Source organism: Diorhabda carinulata, chromosome 2 (assembly GCF_026250575.1).
Source record: "Diorhabda carinulata isolate Delta chromosome 2, icDioCari1.1, whole genome shotgun sequence".
Taxonomy (NCBI): Eukaryota; Metazoa; Arthropoda; class Insecta; order Coleoptera; family Chrysomelidae; genus Diorhabda; species Diorhabda carinulata.
Genome location: NC_079461.1, coordinates 22,080,955 through 22,108,444, shown reverse-complemented (window position 1 = coordinate 22,108,444; position 27,490 = coordinate 22,080,955). Strand labels below are relative to the sequence as shown.

Here is a 27,490-nt window from a genome sequence, read left to right as displayed (position 1 = left end):
TGTTCGTCTAGCTGGAATCCTTCATCATACAATTTACGAGATAAATGTGCCCAAAAACCTACATACGTTATATTTAGAAAACATTAAATTTTATGCACATTCGTGAAAAAGTTTGTAAATTATAGATATTTATATTTTTGTTTCGGATATATCTTTATTTAATTTTTTTTTTTCGAAAAACGTGTATACCACTGCAGTTATTATAAGTGACATACCATATGTCAATATCGTTGAATTTATACAGTGTCTACCAAAAATATGTTACGAAAAAAAATTTGTTAAAAGTTTAACTTACCCTGTGAGGTGATTTGAGCAATCGATGTATGGCCGCTAATTGATTGATGAGCGGCAACGTAAGACTGAATGTATGAAGGGGCGGTCTCGCCGGATCCGGAAAATTGGTAGTATAAGAAAATGGGTCGATGTCGTTCAAATATTGAACTCGACATGTCAGAGCCATAATGCGGCAAAAAGCACATCACAAAAATGTCCACACGATAAAAAAGTTTTTTTTTTCTTTTCAATTCATAGTCAAAATTTTCTGTTTAATAATATACGAGGGAAGGTTAATAAATAAGAGACTTTTTGAAATTTTTTTATTAGGAAGTAACAAAATGTTAGGGGATTCCGTTAAATTTTCAAAAGCAGAAGTTTATGTTCAAAAAGTCGAGTATTTATTAACCCATCATCGTAAAATATTGGTATTTAGTATCTAAAAAATTTATTCCAATATTTATTTTATTTATTTGTGTTTGTAACAATCACTATTTTTGGAAATGAATCCAAAGAAGTCGTTTTTCATTTTGGATTTTGGATAAAACAGATTTTAAGAAAAATGAATCTTGCGTTATTACCTAAATGTATAAAAACAATTACGGGTCAAAAAATTGGTTGAAAAAGTTGAAATTAGAAGCTCTATCAAAAAATATAGAGAAAATGCTACATTGAACAAAGTTCAAATGAGCCTAAAGAATAAGCAACAAAATCGATTTTTAAATGTGGTCCTTTTGAAATAATTTTTAAACGGCTCTACTGAACGATTTCAAAAATTTATCAGCTCTTAACCTCAAAAAACCACCGCCAGAAAGAAAACCGAAAATTTTCCGCTAAGAGAATTGAAAATTTTTAAAAATCGGGAAGTTATTGGCTTCATCACGTTATTCGAGTTGGTTGTATGTGACCTTGAACTTTTGAGTAGCTCGACCGATTCCAACGCGGTTGTAAACCATTCGAAAGGGCTTGACCAAACTCAGATTTTGAGTAAAATTTGAACCGATTTGGATCAGTAGATTTTAAGAAATCCCCAAAAATATCAATTCAAATGTGGTTTTTTTGAAATAACTTTTAAACAGCTTTATTGATTGATTCCAAAAACTAATAAGCCCTTAACTGAAAAACGTAGTCACAACGTGTTGTCATACGAGTGAAATTTGAAAAATTTTCTGACTTTCGACGAAGATTAGATTATTTTGGAGGTACCTCAATCCGAGTTGCTTCAAATGCAAACAAAAGTATATAAAAAAAAACAATAAAACCGTATCTAATTATGAAATTTTTATTTATGCATCTCGAAATTCAAGTAGCAACCCTGATAATGAGAAAAAAATCAGGCCTAGACGATGATGATGATGAAAATGTTGATGTAAAACAGTGTTTCACTAACATCCTGTATATTACGAAAGGTAATTTAATAACTTAATTTGACATTATGATTGATAGACCTAAACGATTTTTAATTAACACAATGGAATCCCGAAAAATTACCATAATTATTATTTTACGAAGTTTAAAACAAATAAAAAAAACTCATTTGGAAATATTAATCATGTTGTTAAAGCTAAAATCCTCGTAAATGGATCGATATTAAATTTTGAAAAGCATTTCAAATTGACACCCCGTATATACATAGTGTTAAAAGAACCTTCAAACTGTTTTTTTATACTTACTTCATCTGCATTTCTAATTCATAAACTGTTTATGAAGATTCATAATAAGAATAATGTTTCTTCGATAATAAACATTAAATGATAATTAGAAACGTCTTAAAATTAATGTCAAGAACGTATTTATAAACAAATGATTTTTCTTATATTTCTGGAAAGCTAAAGTATCAGATTTATAGATTTTTTATAGTATAACCTTCAACTTTGACTAGTTTCTTCATATATATCTCGTTCGAGATACTTTATCTATACTGCGCATGCTTGAGATTGCACAGAACCGAGCTTGAACCTCAGAAGATAGAGAAATCGTTGTCATTCTATCTTCTTTAGTGAGTTTCTTTTCTTTCAATAATTTTTACAACATTTATTTAGAAAATATTTGCGTTCCGTGCCTGTGCTAGTCGTAGTATAAATTATGTTAAATCTGATTACCTTGTACGTAAAGAGTTTATTAGCATATTTCAAATAAATGATCTACTTTCTCTTTCTAGAGCAATATCGTGAACAGAATGTTTCTTCTTTTTTATTTTGTTAACGTTTAGATTTTTATAGCTATGGGATAAACGAGAAACTTTTTGTTGTAACTGATTTTAATGAAAGTTAAAATATACAGAAGCGATTTGCATTAGGATTTATGTCGTTAATATACTAACAGCTGTTTTATTTTTATTGATTCAAACAATTTATTTAGTTTCTAATATTATGACAACTGAATGATGACTGTCACAAAAAATAATAAAGGTAACGAAAGAGAAGAAGTAAATTCAAGTCACTTCCGTTCTAGAATAATTTTACGAACACCTTTTCTGGTACTGATATGTATTTGAGACATAAGTTATAGAAAAAAATTCATAGCATTCTTTAACAATAAATAACAATATTGAATCCGGTTTTTATATAATAAGGATATTCCTTGGTAAATACCTATCTGCCATTTCTTATGAATCAAACATTTTGCACGTTTCAAAATAAATAATTGAAAACATAATATTCACATGAAGTTATTTAATTTACATTAAAAAAACATTAACATAAGTCATTTACCTCAGAATAGTTGAAATATAAACATTTCCAAGAAACTAAGCCGGTTTTTTGTCAGTTAAACTTTTTGTTTCTTCGCCAAGTACTTAATAGTACGAGGGTTGTCTGTAAAGACGTCAACCAAACATAAAAATAAGATAATTAGGCCAGTACATATATCCAACTCTTTCTAATTATAGTTTCCGTCTAATTTTCTCCAAAATATTGCTACAACCCACTCGTTTAATGAAAATTACTTTTTTTAGAAACTAAATTTTTAGGTTTAGTCAATACAGAGTAAACAATACCAGGTTAAAAAAATTAATTTATTAATTTTAGTCATTGTGAAACATGGACAGTTGTCCATACAGTAGCCGTTAGAAACCCATCATTTTGTCTATGTTCGGATTGGAAACTTTTCGAACAATCCTCGTATTCACAAACTTTTAAATTGTTATTATCGAGTAAATGTGTATAAAAGCGTGATTTATTATTAAAATATTAATAAAATGTTAATTCTATTGATATTAGGACATGTTCTTTTATTGAATTAAATAAAAATGTCACTAATTTTTCAAAGGATATTTGTAATGATGTATTTCAGTTTGATTCGATGACGTTATCTTTTAAAAATAAAATTACTCAATATTTTGTTTCAAGATAATAAGTAATATCGATGATATTGATTACATTTTGTAAAACCATTTTAAAGTTTAATGTTATGACATTGAGTAATAGTAAATAAACTTTTACTTTTCCCATCATAAAAATTAATTATTTCCAAATATGGCAGCAACCCGACCAGCTAATTTACGCGATGTTGCCATATATCTGATAATAAAATAAAGCCTCTATGAAATTCAATTAATTTATTACTTTTTGAAAATGAATATTTCGACTATACTGAGAAAATTTAATAATTAATATTTGTATAAGAATAGTATAATATATTAATCTTTGTGGCAAACTATTATCAATTTGAATTTATTATTGTAAATAATTTCTTGAAATTGCCTAAATATCATAACGTAATATTTTGAGTTATCCTGGTATAGAAAATGTTGTAAGAAAATTTCACTTTATGATAACGATACAAAGCCAATTTTATTCTCAGCTTACAAAACAAGTTGAAAGGTGTATAATATCGGTAGGTGTATTCTTTGTTCGGCGTAGCTCCTAACCAAACAGGTTACTGAATTCGTTAAATTTTAAATTTCAAATCAGCTGATTGCTGAAGTGGAATGGCCGATGTCACATTAATTTCTTTATATAATATCAATGATCTGTGTAATACAGTCCCATAAATATGAACGGAATCAGAAAATAAAAAAAGGGACATCAAATTATTATTGTAATCAAACTAAGATGGTGTATCTCATCGAAATTGTGGTTGTTTTATTTCATTGTATAGTTTCATTTATTTACAATGTAGTTAAAGTTCAATTTTTTATTTTATGTGATCCATTTTTCTTTAAAACTTTATTTCAAAACTATTAATTGATCAGTGAATACATAACCTCAAATTCGTTGCTATCCAAAATCCAAACATCGATAATTCTTTAAGATTATTTTTTAAATAAACAAAACACAATCAACACTAAAAGGATGAGAATATTAAAAAAAATTCACTGGTATCACTGTTTTTTTTGTCGATTAGAGAGAAAAAAATGTACCCGACTACCTGTTGGTTTTTTTTTTAATTTAGGGTCCAACGTCCTATTTACAAGACAACCACGACGAGACTGTTTCTTTGGTACGGTTTGGTAAGGTTGGTTGGCGGTTTGTATACACACCGGCAATTTCAGCGAGCAGCGCAGATACACACTGGACTGTCGGGAAAAAATTAGGTAGGTCGTTGAAAAGCGCCTACGTATGTATAAATTATGTCAAAACTTTTCCAACAAAGTTGGATGATAATTTTTGTTTCATAATTAAACGATATAATGTGTGATGTATTGAGTTTAATTTTAATTATTGTCAATAAAGATAATGAAATCTAGTTCCAACAATTTCTATATGAAATATACAAATTTTCGGAACCGTTGATAACCAAGTTTACGTCTTCAGAGACTTGGCTAACGAAACACGCGTCAGACAGTGTAATTGTGAGTATTGGTGTAGTGTAGTGTAAACAGTGTGTTCAGTTAGGTTAGGTCCGAATTCAAGGGATCTAAACAGGCAACATCTTGTATAAAGTGATGTATAGTGCGACCTAAAGGATCCTTTCGTGAAGTATCCTAATATAATTAATTCGTTTATGGAAAATATGGTTAGTCAAATAAAAGATGTTGATTATTTTTTGTCATAATTATGTACTCTCTTTGGTTCAACGTCTGGTCTAAATTCAACAAGCTGTACTAGCAACATCGTGTGTAAAGCCTCTTAATGATAATACAGGTAGAGTTTTGAAGTAAAAATAGTTGGGATAAAATTACCAAAAACAACTTTCTTTTATATATAAATAAATAACTTTCAAAAATTACTTTCCATTGCGAAAACGACAATTCTCCAGTAGAAGCCTGTCGTATTTTCAATTTAAGTTGATTAACAGTAGTTGAATCCTGTTAATTTTTTAATACGTTTACGTAATATCCTCTTAATACTATTAAAGAGGATTTGAAGTTTTTTTAAATGTCGTAATCGTCCTTGACTTTGAACATAAATTGATTCAATAAATAAAAACTGTTAATGGTATATCACATCATTTCATTGTAGCTAAAGATTTTTGACAGAAAACATTTTTGTTTACTAATAATACAGTGAGGTTCTGAAGTTACGAAATTTGTTTATTCGATTTATAAGATGTAAAACAAAACTTACCTTAACTTGTTGGGATTGTTCATATTCTCTGAAATGGAAAAAAATCGTTAGAATGCTATTTTGAACATGATTTTGAACAAGTTGATAAAATAAGGAAGAGAAATTGGGAAAACTGAAAAGTAAATCAAGTATTTGAAACCACAACCGATCGAACTAAATAAATCGTTAGATGATATGATCCAATGAAGAATTAGTTGAATAATAATCAAAAAGTGAAGGAATAAACAGGAAATCTAATGAAAAATGAATGAATAAATATATAGAACATACGTAAATCATGGAAGAATCATGGAAATTACAATAAATAACACTTGAATAAATGAATAAATTATAAAATCCGAAAAAATCATGAATAAAACGATGAATAAATGTCAGAATCTAATGAATAATGAATAAATATCAGTATTTAATAAGTAATGAACAAAACATTGAACATATTGAAAAATTCGCTAAATGACACATAAAACGATGAATAAATTTAAAAAATTCAAATAAATCTTGAATGAAACGATGCATAACTATCAGAATCGAATAAATAATGATTAAAACAGTCAATAAATATCAGCAAGTAATGAATAGAACAATGAATATATTAAAAAATTGAATAAATGACAAATAAAACGACGATTAAATTTAAGAAATCCGAATAAATCGTGAATAAAACGATGAATAAATGTCAGAATGTAATGAATAATGAATAAATATCAGTATTTAATAAGTAATGAATAAAACATTGAACATCTTGAAAAATTCAATAAATGACACATAAAACGAGGAATAAATTTGAAAAATTCGAATAAATCATGAATAAAACGATGAATAAATGTCAGAATCTAATGAATAATGAATAAATATCAGCATTTAATAAGTAATGAATAAAACATTGAACATATTGAAAAATTCAATAAATGACACATAAAACGAGGAATAAATTTGAAAAATTCGAATAAATCATGAATAAAACGATGAATAAATGTCAGAATCTAATGAATAATGAATAAATATCAGTATTTAATAAGTAATGAATAAAACATTGAACATATTGAAAAATTCAATAAATGACACATAAAACGATGAATAAATTTAAAAAATTCAAATAAATCTTGAATAAAACGATGCATAACTATCAGAATCGAATAAATAATGATTAAAACAGTCAATAAATATCAGCAAGTAATGAATAGAACAATGAATATATTAAAAAATTGAATAAATGACAAATAAAACGACGATTAAATTTAAGAAATCCGAATAAATCGTGAATAAAACGATGACTAACTGTCAGAATCGAGTGAATAATGAATAAAACAATGAATAAATATCAGCATTTAATAAGTAATGAATAAAACATTGAACATATTGAAAAATTCAATAAATGACACATAAAACGAGGAATAAATTTAAAAAATTCAAATAAATCTTGAATAAAACGATGAATAACTATCAGAATCGAATAAATAATGATTAAAACAGTCAATAAATATCAGCAAGTAATGAATAGAACAAAGAATATATTGAAAAATTGAAAAAATGACACATGAAACGAAGAATAAATTCGAAAAATTCGAATAAATCATGAATAAAACGATGAATAACTATCAGAATCGAATGAATAATGAATAAAACAGTCAATAAATATCGGCAAGTATTGAATAAAACAATGAATATATTGAAAAATTGAATAAATGACACATAAAACGACGATTAAATTTGAAAAATCCGAATAAATCGTGAATAAAACGATGACTAACTGTCAGAATCGAATGAATAATCAATAAAACAATGAATAAATATCAGCATTTAATAAGTAATGAATAAAACATTGAAAATATTGAAAACTTGAATAAATGACACATAAAACGACGATTAAATTTGAAAAATCCGAATAAATCGTGAATAAAACGATGACTAACTGTCAGAATCGAATGAATAATGAATAAAACAGTCAATAAATATTAATATTGATTAAGTTATGAATAAAACATTGGATATATTGAAAAATTTAATAAATGACATATAAAACGTTGAATAAATTTAAAAAATTCGAATAAATAGTAAATAAAATAATGAATAACTCGAATGAATAAATATTGAATTAGTAAAAAAATCGAATGAATTATGAATAAGCAGAAATTGAATAAATTGAAATTGCATAAATAATGAATAAGAAGAAAATTATAATGTAGAATGAATAATTCAACGAAAAGATAATGGAATTGATAAATAATTGAAAAGTGAATAAATAAATAAATTTTGTTTTAAGTTGAATAAATCAATGGATACAGGAAAAAATCTAATTAAGAATAAAATAATGGAAAAAATTTATAGAAAATGAATAAAACGGACAATACGTTAGAAAATAGATAAATAAATGATGAATGAGTGAAAATAGGTATAATTAAATAAAAAAATCGTAGAAAAAGTGATAATTAACAATTAAATTAAATAAATCGATCAATAAACGAAGAAAACGATAAAAATATAGTAAATCAACAAAGAAACAGAAAATTAAGATAAAAAATTATGGAAAATCATATAAATCGATGTTAGTACATACATTTTACCGGTTTGGACATTTCCCACGGTCTGTTTCCCTAGGAAACAACCCTCAGCACGTGTCGTTTCCGCATCATTCCCATATCCATATATTTTATCCAAATAAGGGTTCCAAACTTGCGTACTACCTCCTAGTACTTCATCGATATTAGTATGTTTTGAAATAAACAGTCGAGGAATTTCGATTTTAGTGTAACTACCAGGTACGTTATCGTAAGGACTTTGCCGTCCTTCCGAATCCTTCGGCATCTCTAGTCCTTCCGGACTCGCTCTATCGCCCAAAGGAGGTTCGTTACTTTGATCTTGATCGTCCAACCACCACGGCGTTTCTTCGGTATCTCGATGACGAACTGCATATTTCGATTCATCTTTTTGGACTCCTTCTACCAATTCGGAAACGTTTTCCGAACTGTTCAACCACCAAGCGCGTTCACCCGAATCTATATGTCTCAATTTATGTTGATCTAAATACTCGCTATCCAAGGGATTATTTTTGTTGGAATCCGTTTTTTCGGTACTGGTAAGCCACCAAGAACTCTCGTCGGATTCGTTGTTTCTTTTTTTATAAATGACTCTACCGTCTTGAGTGGTACCGTCTTCTTGTACCCAATTGGGGTAAGTTTCAATACCTTCTGGTATCTCACCGTTTTCGTCCAACCACCAAGGAAGCTCACCGGATTCGACGTGTTCAATAGAAATTAATTTTTTTGTATTATTAGACTCTTCTGATTGTTTTTGTTCGGATTTAGTCGCTTCGTTAGTTTCTTGTAACCACCAAGGTAATTCTCCAGATTCTACTCTATGGATAATTATTTTCGCTGGTAATTTAGTGACATTTGTATTTATTTGGTTTTCGTTATTATCTTCTTCTACTGGACAGACAATTTTTTCCGGTGATCCTGTTTGTTTTGTTTTAAATAAACTAGTAACTGGAGCTAGAGCTCTCATTAGGAAAGATTTAGCTTCAGCTTCATTTTTCGTATCTTTAATACGAGGACTTTGAGGAGGTTTTGGGGATTTATCGGAAGATAATTCATCGGCTGAAGAGACGTTAACGGACGTTCTTGAAGATCCTCCACTTCTTAATTTCTTATTATCCTTTTTGCTTTTTATATCTTCTTCGCTACCACTGGTAGTAGCGCTAACGCTCGCTTCCGAACTTGGAGATCTCCGATTCGATTTTCCTTCGGATATTTTTGAATGATACGATTTGCAAGTTGCTAGATTTTCGGACACGTCGGTTGCGTCGGGATCGGCAACGTCGGAATCTGCTGAACTTGCGGAATGACTACGTCTGCCGATTTTCTTATTGGATCTTCCTTCGGGATTCATATTTAAAACCGATTTTCTGAAATCTTTATTCGCTGGATTGGAGGAATGTAAAGAATTCGTTTTAGAAGAGTTTTCACTTTTCGGTATTTGAGGTGGTAGCTGTTTTTGTTTGAAAGGCAATTTAGACTTTGACGATTTACTTTCTTTGGATTTGTCGTGTTTGACGCAGGAATGTTGGATGCTTTTCGAAGAACTTTCTCTTGATAAACTTTTCGGACTTTCACAATCGTTAGTAGAATTTTTCGGTTTCGAATTTGGACTGGAAAATTTCATATCTAAAAATGAAGACCAAGGTGTTGAAGATATACGGGAAGCTCCAACGAATCTTGACATTTTCGTTGAATCGTCCAATCGATCTGATTGTATTTCTTTATCGACCATGGTATGAATCGGTTTTTTAGGTCGAGTTATTTGTTTTTCAACTGTTTTAGCAATTTCCAATCTTCTACTACGTAAAAAATTATTAGGTTGAGACATTTGTGTTGGGGAAGTTGATCTGGTAATAACTGTTATCGTTACCATTTCGATTTCTTTTTTAATATCTTTTTTTGGTGAAATATCTTCTGTTGTTAGTGAAGAACATCTACTAGGAGATCTACTGAGTCTTTCTTGTTCTTGTTGTATATGTAATACGTTGAGTAATTCTCTATTTTTTCTACTAGATTCGTTTGTTCTTGTTGTAGAAGGTCTAGAATATGCCGTATAACTTTTTTCGACGCTATTTTTTGGTAGGAATCTACTGTTTATATATTTTTGTGAACCAGAAGAAGACAGATCTTCTCTTGGGGACGTTCTATCTCCTATTTTATATCTAGAAGAAGAAATTGGTTCTTCTTTAGATAAAGAAGATCGTCCGGAATATTTAGATACGTCTTCTTTATTAACAGACGTTCTTCCCGCATATCTGGGCGATTCTTCTTTAGTTAAAGATGTTCTTCCGACAAATTTTGGTATTATAGATGTCGAACCAATTGATTCAGTACGTTCTCTACTTACAGATCTCTGTATCGGTTTAGAATATAATTTATTATAATTATATCCCGATGAAGATGTTGAGCTTTTTTCAGATTTTTCTACTGGACTTGGATCGCGTGATCGGGAACCGGTTCTTGTTATTGGTCTGTAGGTTATTGGAGGATGACTGGAATCTTTTTTATCCAATAAAGGTTTCGCTCTTGTGGTTCCCGAATAACCTAAAAATCAAATTACGTATTATAATAATTAAAAAAATATTCATTGGCATGTTTAATCATATTTTAAATTATATAATATTTACCTGTAGATGGTATGTTGTCCCGGTATCCGGTAGAGAAAGAATTATACCTGGAACCGATTCTACTTTTTTCATCTTCGGTTTTTTTGGTATCAGATCTGGCTCTACCCAACGATGAGTCATACTGCAAATTAAAATAAATAAAATAGATCGTAATCAAATACGTTTTCGTTAAAATTTCAAAAAAGATAAATTGCATGATTATCCTAGCCTAGAAAACAGTTAGATCATGATAAACATTGATGGGGAATACACCAAAGAAAAAAAAGACGATTTATTAATTTTTGAAAGATCTACGGATTTCATTGAAGGATCAGCAGATTCGTGAGTAAAGAAAACTCTATCTAGTGATCGTTTTCAATTATTCAGAAGAGAATCTGAAAATACTTCCATTAAATGTATTGGAGTATCGATGTAAACTGTTGACCCCATCGAATGAATTGAGAAGAGGCAAATCATCGTATTCTAATTGTAAATTAAAATTTTTTGGGTTTTTCCAATCTGAATCTTAGTTAAAGAAGTCTCTTTATGAAGTTTTCATTAATTTTGGCTTTTGAAATAACGGACCTGTGAGCTGGTGCATTGTATTGATGAATAACACTTTCTTTTTATCCAAATGCGATCGTTTTTGCTTGATTTCTACGCTCAAACATTTCATAATACTCGCCGTTGATAGTTTCTCCCTTTTCAAGGATAGTTAATGGAAATAATCCCACTCACATCCCAAAAAACCGATGCCATGCAGATGGAACGATCTTTGCCTTCTTTGCACCTGGTCCTCCCTCTTCAGTCCATGGTCTACCTTATGAAACATTGCCAAACACTCTATGAAAACATCTCCACGATGCTGTTTTTGTTTCATTGTGAGCAAACGCGGTATCCATCCTGCACACAGCTTTCTCATGTCCAAATTTTCTGGAGTCGTCACTTTATTTTATCGATAACTGCGATGCTGGTCCTTGTAGGGCTCGTTTAAATTCTGCTCTGTCATCTCTAGGTTAGGTGAGGTACTTCTAGGAACAGCTTAGTAATACGAATAAATAAATTATTGATCAAGTAATTTTTTTGTGTGTACGCTAATGTAAGGCTTTTATTGTTTTCACAAATTGGTACAATTATATTCAAATGCATAAATTTAATTGTCGAATATTCATATTTATAAGTTATGAAGGTAAGTTTGTATATAAAATTTAGAAAATTGTTTCACATAATGAAATTTTCTTTTCCAGACTTCAAAATTTATACCTATTGGAATTCTATTTCTCATAATATCAAGTGTAGATTGTCGTATTTATCTTTTATTAGCAGAAATAGTGAATTTTCTATTGGAACTTACCAGAATTCAACCGCTACTTTTTCCTCAATATCAACAATCGAGTATTAGTAAGTAATATTTTTAATAATAAGTTGGAACAAATTTAATTACATTTTTTAAAAGGATAAAAAGTGGATAACGAAAAACCTCTGGTATTACAAAGTCTTCCTTCCAAGATTATTCAGGTAATAAGATTTCTACGAGCTGTAAGTACCAGGTAACTATCATCATCAAAAGCGGTTGTTACTTTTTCACATTTTCTTAATTAGTTCGATGAATCGATCAGTCATCAGTCTGTATTAGGTTTTAGAAGACTCTTCGATAATTAATTTCTTTCCTACTATCAAAATTCACTCAACTAATTGGAGTCTGAGACGATTCTCTTTATGGAGCTAAAACCCAACTAATTGGAGTCTGAAAGGAGTCTCTTTATGGAGCTTATATTCAACTAATTTGATTCAGAAAGGAGTCGAGTCTTTTTATGAAACTTAAACCCAATTAATTGGAGTCTAAAACCAGTCTCTTTATGGAACTAAACCCAACTAATTGGAGTCAGAAAGGAGTCGAGTCTCTTTATGGAGCTAAAGTCCAACTTATTGGAGTCTAAAACGAGTCTCTTTATGGAACTTAATCCCAACTAATTGGAGTGTGAAATTAGTCGAGTCTCTTTATGAAACTTAAACCCAACTAATTGGAGTCAGAAAGGAGACTCTTTATGGAGCTTAAACCCAACGAATTGGAGTCAGAAAGGAGTCTCTTTATGGAGCCAAAAACCAACTAATTGGAGTCTGAAACGAGTCTCTTTATGGAGCTTATATTCAACTAATTTGATTCAGAAAGGAGTCGAGTCTTTTTATGAAACTTAAACCCAACTAATTGGAGTCTAAAACGAGTCTCTTTATGGAACTAAACCCAACTAATTGGAGTGAGAAAGGAGTCGAGTCTCTTTATGGAGCTAAAGTCCAACTTATTGGAGTCTAAAACGAGTCTCTTTATGGAACTTAATCCCAACTAATTGGAGTGTGAAATTAGTCGAGTCTCTTTATGAAACTTAAACCCAACTAATTGGAGTCAGAAAGGAGACTCTTTATGGAGCTTAAACCCAACGAATTGGAGTCAGAAAGGAGTCTCTTTATGGAGCCAAAAACCAACTAATTGGAGTCTGAAACGAGTCTCTTTCTGCAGCTTATATTCAACTAATTTGATTCAGAAAGGAGTCGAGTCTCTTTATGAAACTTAAACCCAACTAAGTGGAGTCTGAAACGGGTCTCTTTATGGAGCTTAAATCCAGCTAATTGGAGTCTTAAAGGAATCTCTTTATGGAGCTCAAACCATTGTTGAACAATTTGGTTAAAGATTTGTGAAATGGTTTTCATAATACGGTTTTTACACTTTTGAATATAATGTCCTAGCTTTGCTTAGTGCTCAAGATAAATAATCGGAAATAAAATAAATAAAAAGAGAAATTTTTCAAAACCCGACATTATATTATCATCTCCAATAATGCAAATTTCAAAATTTATTGTACTAACAAACATAAATTGTGTCTCTCTAATTCGACATTAGAATTTTGATAACTTTAATGGAGTTAACGCTTTCCTCTGACTTGATTGAGTTAATGTTGTTTTTATCTTTTAATCTTTCTTGGTAAAGTCTCCTGGCGGAGAGTTCCCACAGCAGTTCAATATTGGTTTTTTCTACTTTTTGTTCTTCTTTCCTCTCTTTAAGTTTGTTTATTTTCATTCTTAATTTCCCCAGTAGCAGATCAATGTCCACGTTGGCCGAATTCAAAGTTCTTAAGTCCAGTATTTGCATCGGATATTTTGGAATGTGGCTTTGTGAAGTTCTTTATGGTCGTAGAAAGTGTTGTTCATTCTGAGCTCGTTAATGGCGACACAGGTTAAACCGAAAACCAAAAGAATGATGAAAACAGCAGAGATTGAAGTGCTACGCAGGATAGCCGGAAAAATCGAAAGGAAAAGAAGTGAGAGCATCAGAAGATTGTGTCAACGAATGGCTTCTATCAAGAAAGAAAGAATGGAATGAGCACATAAGTCGTATGGATAACTGAGGAAATGGAAAGGATGGAGAATCTGATCTAGCATAAACTAGTAGACAAGACGTTGCCATATCGTACTCAATGTTACCAATCTCATTATTTTGCTCAGATCATTTGTTATTTGTCTTATTTTTTCAGTATTTTGTTCTATTTTTAAATATATTTCTTATTGTTCACATCTTAACAGGAGTTGGAGTTTTTATGTTAAATATATTGCAAACTTTATCTTGTTGAACGTGGTTATAATAGTTCTATAGATTACCACGTGCTTAATTTAATTATAGTTTTTAATGACATTATTGTTTTCGAATATTATGATTAAATTTTCACAGCAAATAGTATAAAAAATGCATTTATAATATAATTTTTAGGAGAAAATGTCAAATTCGATTTTATAATAGTTGGAGCAAGTCCTTCAGGATCAGTCGTAGCTAATAGATTAACAGAAAATCCTGATGTGAATGTACTCTTATTAGAAGCTGGTGAAGAACCTAGTTTTATAACGGACGTACCATTCGTAGCAGGATTTCTAGAATTTACATCTTATAATTATGGTTACAAATCGGTACCACAAGAAGGATTCTGTAAAGGTAATATCACATTGATTCAAATAAAGAAAAGCTGGAATTTATATTTTACATCTAATGGAATCATTCTTCAAAGCTTTTCAGTCAAAATTGGTGAAATGAGAGCTAAATCGGTGTTATAGAATGGGTGGAATCAATGTTCTTTTATATAACGTTGCCGATTTGACTAGGTTTTAGGTACTGGTACTACCGCGGCAAATGCTCTTTCGAGCTGTCTAATTCCACCTAGAGCAATTTTCTAAAGATCTACTCGAAAGACTTGGCTCAACAATATCGAATTAGCCTACAGACGCTCAGATTTTCTATTGATCACGATTCATTTCTTTGGAGAAATGCAAAAATGTGGATTCAGCTACTAAAGCACATCTTTCTCTAGCACTACAACCTATAGTAAGTTCAAAATCTCGAGTGTTGAAGGATTTACTCTGTTGTGCTTGTTTTTTACATAAAAAAGTTGAAATTTTGTAGAAATTAGAGCCCAGTTTCTACATAATCAGGTTTTTGAAAATAATAAAGACAAAAATTGACGATATGCTAAAAAAAACGCACGTCTCTCCCTTTAATTTCACGTAGTTTCCTTGCAACAACTTTAGTTTCCAAACACGAACAAATATGTAGAGGCATTAATCGTATACAATGATGGTCCCAGAATTACCTGGTCCAACGAAGAAAACGTGAAAATTTTGGAGAAAAATATATTTTCTCTTTTTAGCTCCATACACTTCTCCCAGCGACGTTCAATAAGTTCGATACCGTTTATAATAACAAAGATTCGTTAAGCTCCCCGAAGTAGTCATTAACTGCAGACTTCACCTTTACATTGTTGGAAAATCTTTGACCACCGAGGTAAATCTGGCTAATAGGATGTATGAGGTAGCGTTTCAAACTTTAATTCATCAGTTTTAACCATTGCATCAACTGATTTTTGAACTGGTTTATTGTCTTGATAAATCAACACATTTTCTTAGCCAAATACAGCCGTTTTTGCTTGATTTCTTCGTTCAAACGTTTCAATAATACTTGCTGTTGGTAGTTTCTCCTTTTTCAAAAATAGTTAATGGAAATAATACCATGCATATCCTAAAAAACCGACGCCAAGACCTAGCCTGCAGATGGAACGATCTTTGCCTTTTTCTTCGGTTCTTCCTTTTCAGTCCATTGTTTTTGTTTCGGGTGTGAAGTAATGGCGAAAAAATTTGGCTTCATTTTTGTGAAACATTGCCAAACACTCCATTGTAAGCAAACGAGGCACCCATCTTGCGCACAGTGTATTCCGTGAGATCTCATTAAGTACTGATAATAACTGATATTATCAAGAAGATATCAATCAGATTCGGTGAATAAGATAGACTAATTTGATCTATCTTGGGCATCGTGAATCCAGTTGGAAGATATCCTATTTAAATCATCCGTCCATACCATCGGCTCCTGTTTTTAGATGCTTCATCCATGGGACGCCATTTATTCGTTCATTTATTACCGGAAAATCTCACGACATACTATCTCAGCTACAATTGCATTATTAACTTCTGTTCTTTGACGCAGTTCTTCGTATCTGATTTTATATCGCCTCTGCCCATACTGACGCATTGATCAAACACTGCCGGTATATTTTCACTCGAATAAATGTCTTAGCTTTCTAAATGCCGCTACTTCTGCGGGTCTCTACCCATTCTGATCTCATGTCCCAAATATGCTTTTTCTTTCTAACATTAGGTTACGATTGGGAACTAAATTTGTCGAAAATTAAGTTTTGCTAATGTTTTTATTTGATCCTACTTTTCGGGAAGTTGTAGAAGACGGAGGTTTAGCTTTCCTCTATTCATGTTTATGCCATATTCGATTATGAAACGACATAATTAGTTAAACCTTAATGTTATTCGTTATCTAGGATGTATCGATAAAAATATGGAATTATTCCACGGGAAAGCGCTCGGCGGTAGTAGTATAATAAACTATATGTTGTTTATCAGAGGAAATCCTAAAGATTTTGATACTTGGGCTGATCTAGGCAACCCTGGATGGTCTTACAAAGACATGTTATCTTATTTAAAGAAACTTGAAGACGCCCGTGTTGAAGTGAAGGATTCACAATATAGAGGAGAAGGAGGACCTTTAACAGTTAGTGATATTCCTTATAGAACAAAATCTGTTCATCACTTTGTTAATGCTTGTATAGAAGCTGATTACGATTATGTTGATTATAACGGTAGAAAACAAATCGGGGTAAGCCAAAAGTATTTTCTATAGATTGAGAAAGAATTTTTTTCAACTTTTAAATAAATTACCAACTATTTTTCCCATATTAAAGATAGAAGAACATTTTTTTTCAATCCCCTGAAGAATATTTTTCATTTTTGACAATCAAAATGCACGTGGACACGTTAAAATATTTCAGGTGTCTTATGTGCAAGGTACTATAAGAGACGGTGCACGTTGCAGTGCTGAAAAAGCTTATCTTAGACCGATAAGGAATAGAAAAAATTTGGTGATCCAAACGAATTCCAAAGTTACGAAAATTCTGATGAATAAATATACAAAAACGGTTTTCGGTGTAGAATATTTACATAACGGTGAAAAACACGAAGTTTTTGTGGAAAAAGAGGTTATTTTATCAGCGGGGGTATTCAATTCTCCCCAATTATTGATGCTATCTGGAATAGGACCAAAAGATCATTTGGAAGAAATCGGTTGGTAAGGAAAATTCATATGATCAAATCACTTAATCAATATTTTCAGGTATACCATTAATAAAAGACTTACCAGTTGGTAAGAAAATGTATGATCACGCAGCTTTTCCTGCTGTTATTTATGAGCTGAACAGCAATGCTGTTATTGATCTCATACCAATTCTCGTGAATCCTAAATCCTACATTGAATACTCGAAAGGGACAGGACCATTTACTAATTTAGGTTGGTAAAATTATTCATCATTCTTTCGATTTTTTACTTGTGCAAAAATATATTCTACAGCTTGTGGACAAATGTGGTATTCGGTCCAGTCATTTTCTCGAAAAAAAATTATTATAGGCGGAAAATTCATGAAAGTAAAATTTTTTCGGGAAACTATTCATTTGATCTTGGAACTGATATGATTTTTGGAGTTTGCGGTCAAAAATACGTGATATTTCAAGAATTTTTGTAAACTTTTGGCGTAACGGTGTATTTTCAACTATTATGTGAAAAAAGCTAGAAAGAATTTGACATGCTTATTAAAAAATTCTATATTTCCGAAACCATTCAAAATATCCAATTGTTTTCGATATGAATCAATTGAGAAAACGTGTATATAAGTGACTGCATATATTGAATTCCTTCAGTTCCATATTTTCAAAAAATATACAGGAAAATCCAGAATTTAAAAAAAATGACATGCTTGTAAAAAATTGTATATTTCTGAAACCAGTCGAGATGTCGATTTGTTTTTGACATGAATCAATTGAGAAAACGTGTATATAGGTAACTGCATATATCGAATTCCTTCAGTTCCATATTTTCAAAAAATATACAGGAAAATCCAGAATTTAAAAAAAATGACATGCTTGTAAAAAATTGTATATTTCTGAAACCAGTCGAGATGTCGATTTGTTTTTGACATGAATCAATTGAGAAAACGTGTATATAAGTGACTGCATATATCGAATTCCTTCAGTTCCATATTTTCAAAAAATATACAGGAAAATCCAGAATTTAAAAAAAATGACATGCTTGTAAAAAAATTGTATATTTCTGAAACCAGTCGAGATGTCGATTTGTTTTTGACATGAATCAATTGAGAAAACGTGTATATAAGTGACTGCATATATCGAATTCCTTCAGTTCCATATTTTCAAAAAATATACAGGAAAATCCAGAATTTAAAAAAAATGACATGCTTGTAAAAAAATTGTATATTTCTGAAACCAGTCGAGATGTCGATTTGTTTTTGACATGAATCAATTGAGAAAACGTGTATATAAGTGACTGCATATATCGAATTCCTTCAGTTCCATATTTTCAAAAAATATACAGGAAAATCCAGAATTTAAAAAAAATGACATGCTTGTAAAAAAATTGTATATTTCTGAAACCAGTCGAGATGTCGATTTGTTTTTGACATGAATCAATTGAGAAAACGTGTATATAAGTGACTGCATATATCGAATTCCTTCAGTTCCATATTTTCAAAAAATATACAGGAAAATCCAGAATTTAAAAAAAATGACATGCTTGTAAAAAAATTGTATATTTCTGAAACCAGTCGAGATGTCGATTTGTTTTTGACATGAATCAATTGAGAAAACGTGTATATAGGTAACTGCATATATCGAATTCCTTCAGTTCCATATTTTCAAAAAATATACAGGAAAATCCAGAATTTAAAAAAAATGACATGCTTGTAAAAAATTGTATATTTCTGAAACCAGTCGAGATGTCGATTTGTTTTTGACATGAATCAATTGAGAAAACGTGTATATAGGTAACTGCATATATCGAATTCCTTCAGTTCCATATTTTCAAAAAATATACAGGAAAATCCAGAATTTAAAAAAAATGACATGCTTGTAAAAAAATTGTATATTTCTGAAACCAGTCGAGATGTCGATTTGTTTTTGACATGAATCAATTGAGAAAACGTGTATATAAGTGACTGCATATATCGAATTCCTTCAGTTCCATATTTTCAAAAAATATACAGGAAAATCCAGAATTTAAAAAAAATGACATGCTTGTAAAAAAATTGTATATTTCTGAAACCAGTCGAGATGTCGATTTGTTTTTGACATGAATCAATTGAGAAAACGTGTATATAAGTGACTGCATATATCGAATTCCTTCAGTTCCATATTTTCAAAAAATATACAGGAAAATCCAGAATTTAAAAAAAATGACATGCTTGTAAAAAATTGTATATTTCTGAAACCAGTCGAGATGTCGATTTGTTTTTGACATGAATCAATTGAGAAAACGTGTATATAGGTAACTGCATATATCGAATTCCTTCAGTTCCATATTTTCAAAAAATATACAGGAAAATCCAGAATTTAAAAAAAATGACATGCTTGTAAAAAAATTGTATATTTCTGAAACCAGTCGAGATGTCGATTTGTTTTTGACATGAATCAATTGAGAAAACGTGTATATAAGTGACTGCATATATTGAATTCCTTCAGTTCCATATTTTCAAAAAATATACAGGAAAATCCAGAATTTAAAAAAAATGACATGCTTGTAAAAAATTGTATATTTCTGAAACCAGTCGAGATGTCGATTTGTTTTTGACATGAATCAATTGAGAAAACGTGTATATAGGTAACTGCATATATCGAATTCCTTCAGTTCCATATTTTCAAAAAATATACAGGAAAATCCAGAATTTAAAAAAAATGACATGCTTGTAAAAAAATTGTATATTTCTGAAACCAGTCGAGATGTCGATTTGTTTTTGACATGAATCAATTGAGAAAACGTGTATATAAGTGACTGCATATATTGAATTCCTTCAGTTCCATATTTTCAAAAAATATACAGGAAAATCCAGAATTTAAAAAAAATGACATGCTTGTAAAAAATTGTATATTTCTGAAACCAGTCGAGATGTCGATTTGTTTTTGACATGAATCAATTGAGAAAACGTGTATATAGGTAACTGCATATATCGAATTCCTTCAGTTCCATATTTTCAAAAAATATACAGGAAAATCCAGAATTTAAAAAAAATGACATGCTTGTAAAAAATTGTATATTTCTGAAACCAGTCGAGATGTCGATTTGTTTTTGACATGAATCAATTGAGAAAACGTGTATATAGGTAACTGCATATATCGAATTCCTTCAGTTCCATATTTTCAAAAAATATACAGGAAAATCCAGAATTTAAAAAAAATGACATGCTTGTAAAAAAATTGTATATTTCTGAAACCAGTCGAGATGTCGATTTGTTTTTGACATGAATCAATTGAGAAAACGTGTATATAAGTGACTGCATATATTGAATTCCTTCAGTTCCATATTTTCAAAAAATATACAGGAAAATCCAGAATTTAAAAAAAATGACATGCTTGTAAAAAATTGTATATTTCTGAAACCAGTCGAGATGTCGATTTGTTTTTGACATGAATCAATTGAGAAAACGTGTATATAGGTAACTGCATATATCGAATTCCTTCAGTTCCATATTTTCAAAAAATATACAGGAAAATCCAGAATTTAAAAAAAATGACATGCTTGTAAAAAAATTGTATATTTCTGAAACCAGTCGAGATGTCGATTTGTTTTTGACATGAATCAATTGAGAAAACGTGTATATAGGTAACTGCATATATCGAATTCCTTCAGTTCCATATTTTCAAAAAATATACAGGAAAATCCAGAATTTAAAAAAAATGACATGCTTGTAAAAAAATTGTATATTTCTGAAACCAGTTGAGATGTCGATTTGTTTTTGACATGAATCAATTGAGAAAACGTGTATATAAGTGACTGCATATATTGAATTCCTTCAGTTTCATATTTTCAAAAAATATACAGGGCTTAAGTAAATTTTTTTGTAAATTAAAAAAATATAAACTTATAGTATCTACAGTTCTGCAATAACAACGTTGTAATCGGAAAAGAATACAAAATACAACAGCTTTTTCGTGATAATACAAAGCGAGTTGAGGAAAATTCATGAATATTGGATTTTCCCATACTCAGATACAAAGGATAAATTTATTTTTATACTTAAACTAGATAATCCAAATTCGATTAGGCAGAAAAAAGAAAAAAGTAACATCCATTTAAGTGAAGCTACTTTTGCTATTTTCAAAACAATGGAGTCAAAACTATTTCGTATGTTAATTTATCATTACTACTTAATGAAGAAAAAATCTGTACAAGCTCAGCAATGGCTTCAAAAGTGTTATTTGGATTCCATCGAAAATAGACACCGATAGTGATGAACGTTCTGGTCGTCCTTTTAGGGTGGTCACTCCAGAAAACATCAAAAAAATCCACCAATTGGTTATATCTAATCCTAAATTGAAATTTCGTAAGATAACTGAGGCACTAAAGATATCAGAAGGCAGTTTATTTACAATTTTTCATGAACATTTGACCATGAAAACGCATTTTTCAAAATGGATGACACGTTAACTAACATTCTATCAAACACAACAACGTGTTAGTGATTCAGAGCAACAGATTTTTTGCACGATATGAGACAAAGGATGAAACATGGATACATCATTTCAGTCAGGAATCAAAACGATCATCATTTGAGTGGACTACAGTCGGTGAACCACATCCGAAGCGTCCAAACGCCCAACAGTCAGCTGGGAAGGTTATAGCTTCAGTATTTTGAGATGCGCATGGAATATTCTTCATCGATTATCTCCAAAAGGGAGACACAATCAATAGAGAATACTACATAGAGTTGTTGGAACATTTGAATGCAAAAATCGAGAAATCACGAATATAAAACTACTGTTTCATAAAGACTAATGCACCGATTCACAAGGCGTTGGCAACGATTGTTGAATTGAACGAATTGCTTCTTTATCCACTGTCTAATCCAGATCTGTCCCCTAGTGACTACTGGCTATTAGTTGATCTCAAAAAAACGTTCGGAAGAAAGTAAGAAATTCCGCTCAAATGAAGAAGCAATTGACGAAACTGAAGGAGATTAAATTGATGAATAAAATCGATTTTTATGAAAAAAATATGTTTTTTCACAACTTATTGAGTGATTATTAACTTGTAGTTGTACATATTTGTGGGGTAGTACTTAGCCATGTTGTATTTTATATAAGATGATTTTGATGATTTCTAGGTGGTTGTGAAGCTATCGCTTACATAAATACGAATACTACAAAAAATCTTACTGATATTCCTAATATAGAATTATTAATGCTTGCAATAAGCTTCAGCACCGATTTCGGTATTGCCTTTAGAAAAATCTTTAATATACCCTCAGAAACTTTCGACATACTTTTTGGACCGTTAATAGGAAAAAACGTTTATCAGGTGATTCAATTTTCACTTGTTTTTCTTAAATTCATAAATTATTAGTTCGATTGTAGGTCATACCAACATTGATATATCCGAAATCGTTTGGATGGATTGAATTGAATAAAAAAGATCCAGAAGGTGCACCTTTATTGTATTCTAATTATTTCTCTGATCCCGATAACGACGACATTAAAACTTTGATACAAGGTATCAGGGAAATAGAAAGGATAAACAGTATGCCTTCTATGCAGAAACTTGGAGCTAAAATGGTGGTTACACCAGTTCCTGGTGAGTTTTTTTTTGGGAAAAATAGATAATTTCTACATATCATCAAATTTCTAGGTTGCGAGCATTACAAATTTGATTCTGACGATTATTGGGAATGCGCGTTAAGAACTTTAATAGCGAGCTACTATCATCAAGTGGCAACTTGTAAAATGGGACCTAAATCAGATCCAGAAACAGTAGTTAATCATAAATTAAAAGTTCACGGAATTAAAAAATTACGAGTTATTGATAATAGTATCATACCAACACCACCAGCGTCTCATACAGTCGCTATGGCGTATGCGATTGGGGAAAAAGGTGCTGATTTGATCAAATCTTCATGGAATTTGTAAGAATTACTACAATTAACAAAAATGTATTTCCCAATTATACAATAATTAGAATTATATTGCTTTCTTTGTACCAAAACTATCAAGTTTTCGAAACCCATAATCTCCTTTATAATTTCAGCGAGAATTTCTAAAAGAGCTTCTCGTAGAGCTCTTAATACATATCTCGCAACACTGTCTTATTCATTTCTTTAACTGTATTTTAATTTCTGTAGCTGATTTTTCAATTTATCAATGATTAATTTCGTTGAGACACGCTTCAACACGTCGTGATTTTTTTAGTTTATTTACACATTTTGCTCCAGGAATGTCAATTTTCTCGCGTTTTTCTCGCATTCCATCAATTTTTTCCGTATCGTTGAGGAACTATCTTCAACATATAATTCAATAAACTCTGTTTGATGTAGTTCTTAAATCGCATTGGATCAAAAACATCTTGTAATAAGAACAACAAAAAAACTTTGTAAAATTGGGATAAAAGCTTTTTTCAATATATCTTCTAGTTCTTCGTAAATATTTTCGTGTGTCAAATAAGCGCTCCACGAAGTGTTTTGAATAAAAGTTTACATCTCATTATTTTCGTTCATTCTTGTATATAATTGAGGTATCTTGGCAGTTTTTTTTTCCTGGATGTATTGGCTCAGCAAAGGGTGCACGAGGTAGCAATTGCGACCGTTTTTGCTCGATCTTTTCGTTCAAACAATGAAATAAGTTCGCAAAATACCCGCCATGACCTTGTCCGCCAAATGGAACGATCTTTGTCTTCTTTGGAACCTGTTTTCCCTTTTCATTCCTTTGTCTTGAATGTGAAATGATGGACCGACGTTACATCCATGGTTATGGATGACAACGCTGTTTTTGTTCCATTGTGAACAAACGCTGCACCCACGACGATCATCCGGTACCCCTTTGTGGAGTTTCTGGAGTTGTTACCTCATCGTGATCTTCGAAGGTCGTAAAGTCTCGTTTAAACTTTGCTGTACAATATTTTACTGTTGATAACGAAGGAACAGTCTCACCCAGAGTAGAATATAGTTCAGCTAAGGACTAAGGACTAAGAACTTTTTCACAAATTCACTGAAAACGTTCAATATTGGAATATTGAACAACATGGTGTTTTGTAAACATCTATTGGTAATGGATCACGTTTTGATAACAAAATGAAGATTAAAGATGATGCAAGGCTTCAGATCTTTTAAATGTTTAAAAAGTTTATGCAATATTAATAATCACCAGAAACTATTAACAGATTTTTTTAATATAATTTAAATGATACCGTAAAATTTGATTTAATATTTAATTATTTCAAATTTTCGTAAATTATTCAATGCTGAACACGTACTTTCGATAACCTAATAAACTACTACTGCGACCTTGGAATTTTATTAAATTTATTTCAATATTTTCCAAATTTTCACAACGATAAATCATTTCCTCTATCATCTACGTGACTAGATCAGAAAATTCTGAAAATTTTATTCGTACGTACCTTGGGAATACCAACGGCGATTTCGTTTTTACCAGAATAATTCGTACCAGAAGTTGTTTTGATATTCCATGGACTCTAAAAAAAAATGTCAATAAGAACGAAGAGTATTCAAACTCGTGTATACCAAATTTTTTTATTTAGTTCTCGGATATTGCGTTGGTACAAATTTTGAAATTTTAAAATAGAAAACGGGATATTCAGTGAAACACCAACACAGTTTCACTAGATGTACGTAATTCGTGGGAGTATTATTTTTGTTTTTGCAGCCACGTACGCCAGATACCTCAACGCAAGGTCGTTGAGGCATCGTCCATTCAAATTTATAATTTAATCAAGGAAATATAACAAATCTGATCTAAAATTACACCGATAACAAAGTAAATTACCTGTATATTAAACACGTCAATAATAAAATGTCACAATATCTATATAATATTAATACAAGGTCTGTTCTAAAAGTAGTAGACAAGAAACGATTTGAAGTTGAAGAGGCAGATCGTTCGTATTATCGAACTAGAATCACGAAACGTTTACTCATATTTGTGTAAACGATCAATAAGACATGATTAAAAACGATTATTGTCATATATCGAGTGTTTTTTATTAGCAAAAGCTATTCCTAGTAGTTGGTGAACAGTGAAAGCTGAAGACCTTTCGATTAACAATACCAACGGATTTGATCAATCAAACTGTCCCTCGTATATTAAATTCGAACTAATAATGCGATTTTCACGTTAATTGACATCAAAAGTCTCGTTATTTAATGTAAATATCTTATTTTTATCTGTTTTGTAATTAGAAAAACCTTCGAAGCTTCATTCATACTGTTAGTATTCACTTCAATTAATATGACCGAAACTCGGATACAAAATTATTTAGAAATTTGTCTGAATGAAATTTTGTGAGACGAGAAAGAAAAACGCAGTTTCCTCCACAGGGTTCCGCGACCGACAATGAAGAGATATGAAACAGCGCTTAAATAAAAACATTTTGAAGACTTGAACACTTCTGTGAAATCGGCTACAAGACAATAGACAAAACGGTAGAAAAAGAAATTTAGGCACTTGTTACTCATACGAATCTATGACCAACAGAAATTTAATGAATGAATCTACCTAAGTGCAAAGTGCACTAGGTTTAGATATAGAGAAGTGCAAACTTTCCAAAAGGATGAGGATTTTCGTATGTACGTAGATGGTTTTAGAAGTACCTGGTCTGACCTAAAGATGGCGGTAATTGCTTGAAAAAGACCACTGGATTAGGAAGTACACAGTTTGAAGACGCCACTTTGTTTAGTATTTGTTTGGCAGCCATCAATAGTGAACATGAACGTAAATAAAGGCGGTTTATAACAATGAGACGTGGGTTCATCACACCAAAAACAAAATAACAATCAAAAACAATGGAATTATAAAAGAGAATCGGCTCCAAAGAAGGCGAAAACCGCACCATCAGCTAGCAGAGTCTTGGCGTCGGCTTTTTGTAATGCTCATGGGATAATTTCCATTGACTATCGTGAAAAATTAAAAATTTTCAACGACGTGTATCAAACAAACTTCTGTCAACGTTTGAGCAAAGAAATCAAGCAAAAAACAATCCACCAGCTCAATCATCCATTATTGCAATGCACAAAATTAATGAATTAAAGTTAGTATTGCTACCCTATTCGACAGATTTAGCCCTGACGGATTATTTTCTCTTCCCAGACCTGAAAAAATAACTCAGTGGTCAAATATTTTCCTACAATGATGTCTGCAGTTTATTGTTATTTTGAGAATATCAAATTTATTGAATATCGCTGTGTAAAGTGTATGGAGGTGAAAAAATATATTTTTTTTCAAAATTTTCTTTGTTCTTTCTACCTCTGGAACTATCCTCGGATATACAAACAGATGCACTCCCTCACTTAACAAGTAAGACAATCTTTATAAATTAAACCACGTTTATATTAGTTAATCAACAAAATTGTAGATATTTGAAGCAATGATAATAAATTAAAAAAAGGAGTATATTGAAATGATACTTTTCCCCTAAGTTTCGTTTTGAGAAAAATTTTTTTTCAAGTTCATTGACTCAAATTTAATTTAATTCCATATTCTAATAGTCTTGAATTTCATTTCCATATTATCATGCTTTTTTACATCTTTCATTTATCTTTAATTAAGTTTATTTTATTAATATTTAATTTATTTCTAGTGTTTTCAATCTCTTTTAAAATTATTGCTTCTCCTGGACGAACGGACTATAATTATCGTCGTATAAATAACGCGTCAACAGAAGAGTAGCCACTACCTATTTAATGTCATATATTTGATGAATCCAAACGGTAAAAGTTATTTTTAGTATATTGAAGTTGCCTAATAGGAATAAAAGGTAAACAGAATGTTTGCTTTGATATCCCTCGAAATAGAAATTGGCTGTAAAGGTACAATGAGAAATAAAATTGGCACGTGAAGTTACAAGAACCAGAAGTCATCTGGAATTTTCCATTTGATTTATACACGAAAA

General features: G+C 30.8%; 2 protein-coding genes across 11 annotated transcripts in view; one reads left to right on the top strand and one right to left on the bottom strand.

The window, feature by feature from the left end:
- The window catches only part of LOC130904129 (FH1/FH2 domain-containing protein 3), a 67,770-nt gene that overhangs the window by 36,453 nt on the left and 3,827 nt on the right, over positions 1–27,490 (bottom strand). For 5 of the 10 annotated variants that reach the window (XM_057816706.1, XM_057816705.1, XM_057816704.1 and 2 more), the window contains exons 2-5: positions 24,983–25,057; positions 10,948–11,068; positions 8,341–10,864; positions 5,784–5,811 (exon numbers count right to left, since the gene is read on the bottom strand). In XM_057816706.1, coding sequence (XP_057672689.1) covers positions 5,784–5,811; positions 8,341–10,864; positions 10,948–11,068; positions 24,983–25,057 — 2,748 coding nt within the window. Of the gene's footprint in view, positions 1–295; positions 542–4,480; positions 4,770–5,783; positions 5,812–8,340; positions 10,865–10,947; positions 11,069–24,982; positions 25,058–27,490 lie in introns of those variants that run through there. The other 5 variants (XM_057816709.1, XM_057816716.1, XM_057816712.1 and 2 more) reach the window with 4 other exon arrangements.
- On the top strand, positions 12,053–23,552 carry LOC130904131 (glucose dehydrogenase [FAD, quinone]-like). Its single transcript, XM_057816717.1, has 9 exons — positions 12,053–12,115; positions 12,174–12,327; positions 14,690–14,908; positions 16,797–17,131; positions 17,304–17,595; positions 17,645–17,818; positions 22,698–22,891; positions 22,948–23,164; positions 23,219–23,552. The coding sequence occupies exons 1-9, from the start codon at positions 12,110–12,112 to the stop codon at positions 23,494–23,496; spliced, it is 1,869 nt and encodes a 622-aa protein (XP_057672700.1). The 5' UTR covers positions 12,053–12,109; the 3' UTR covers positions 23,497–23,552.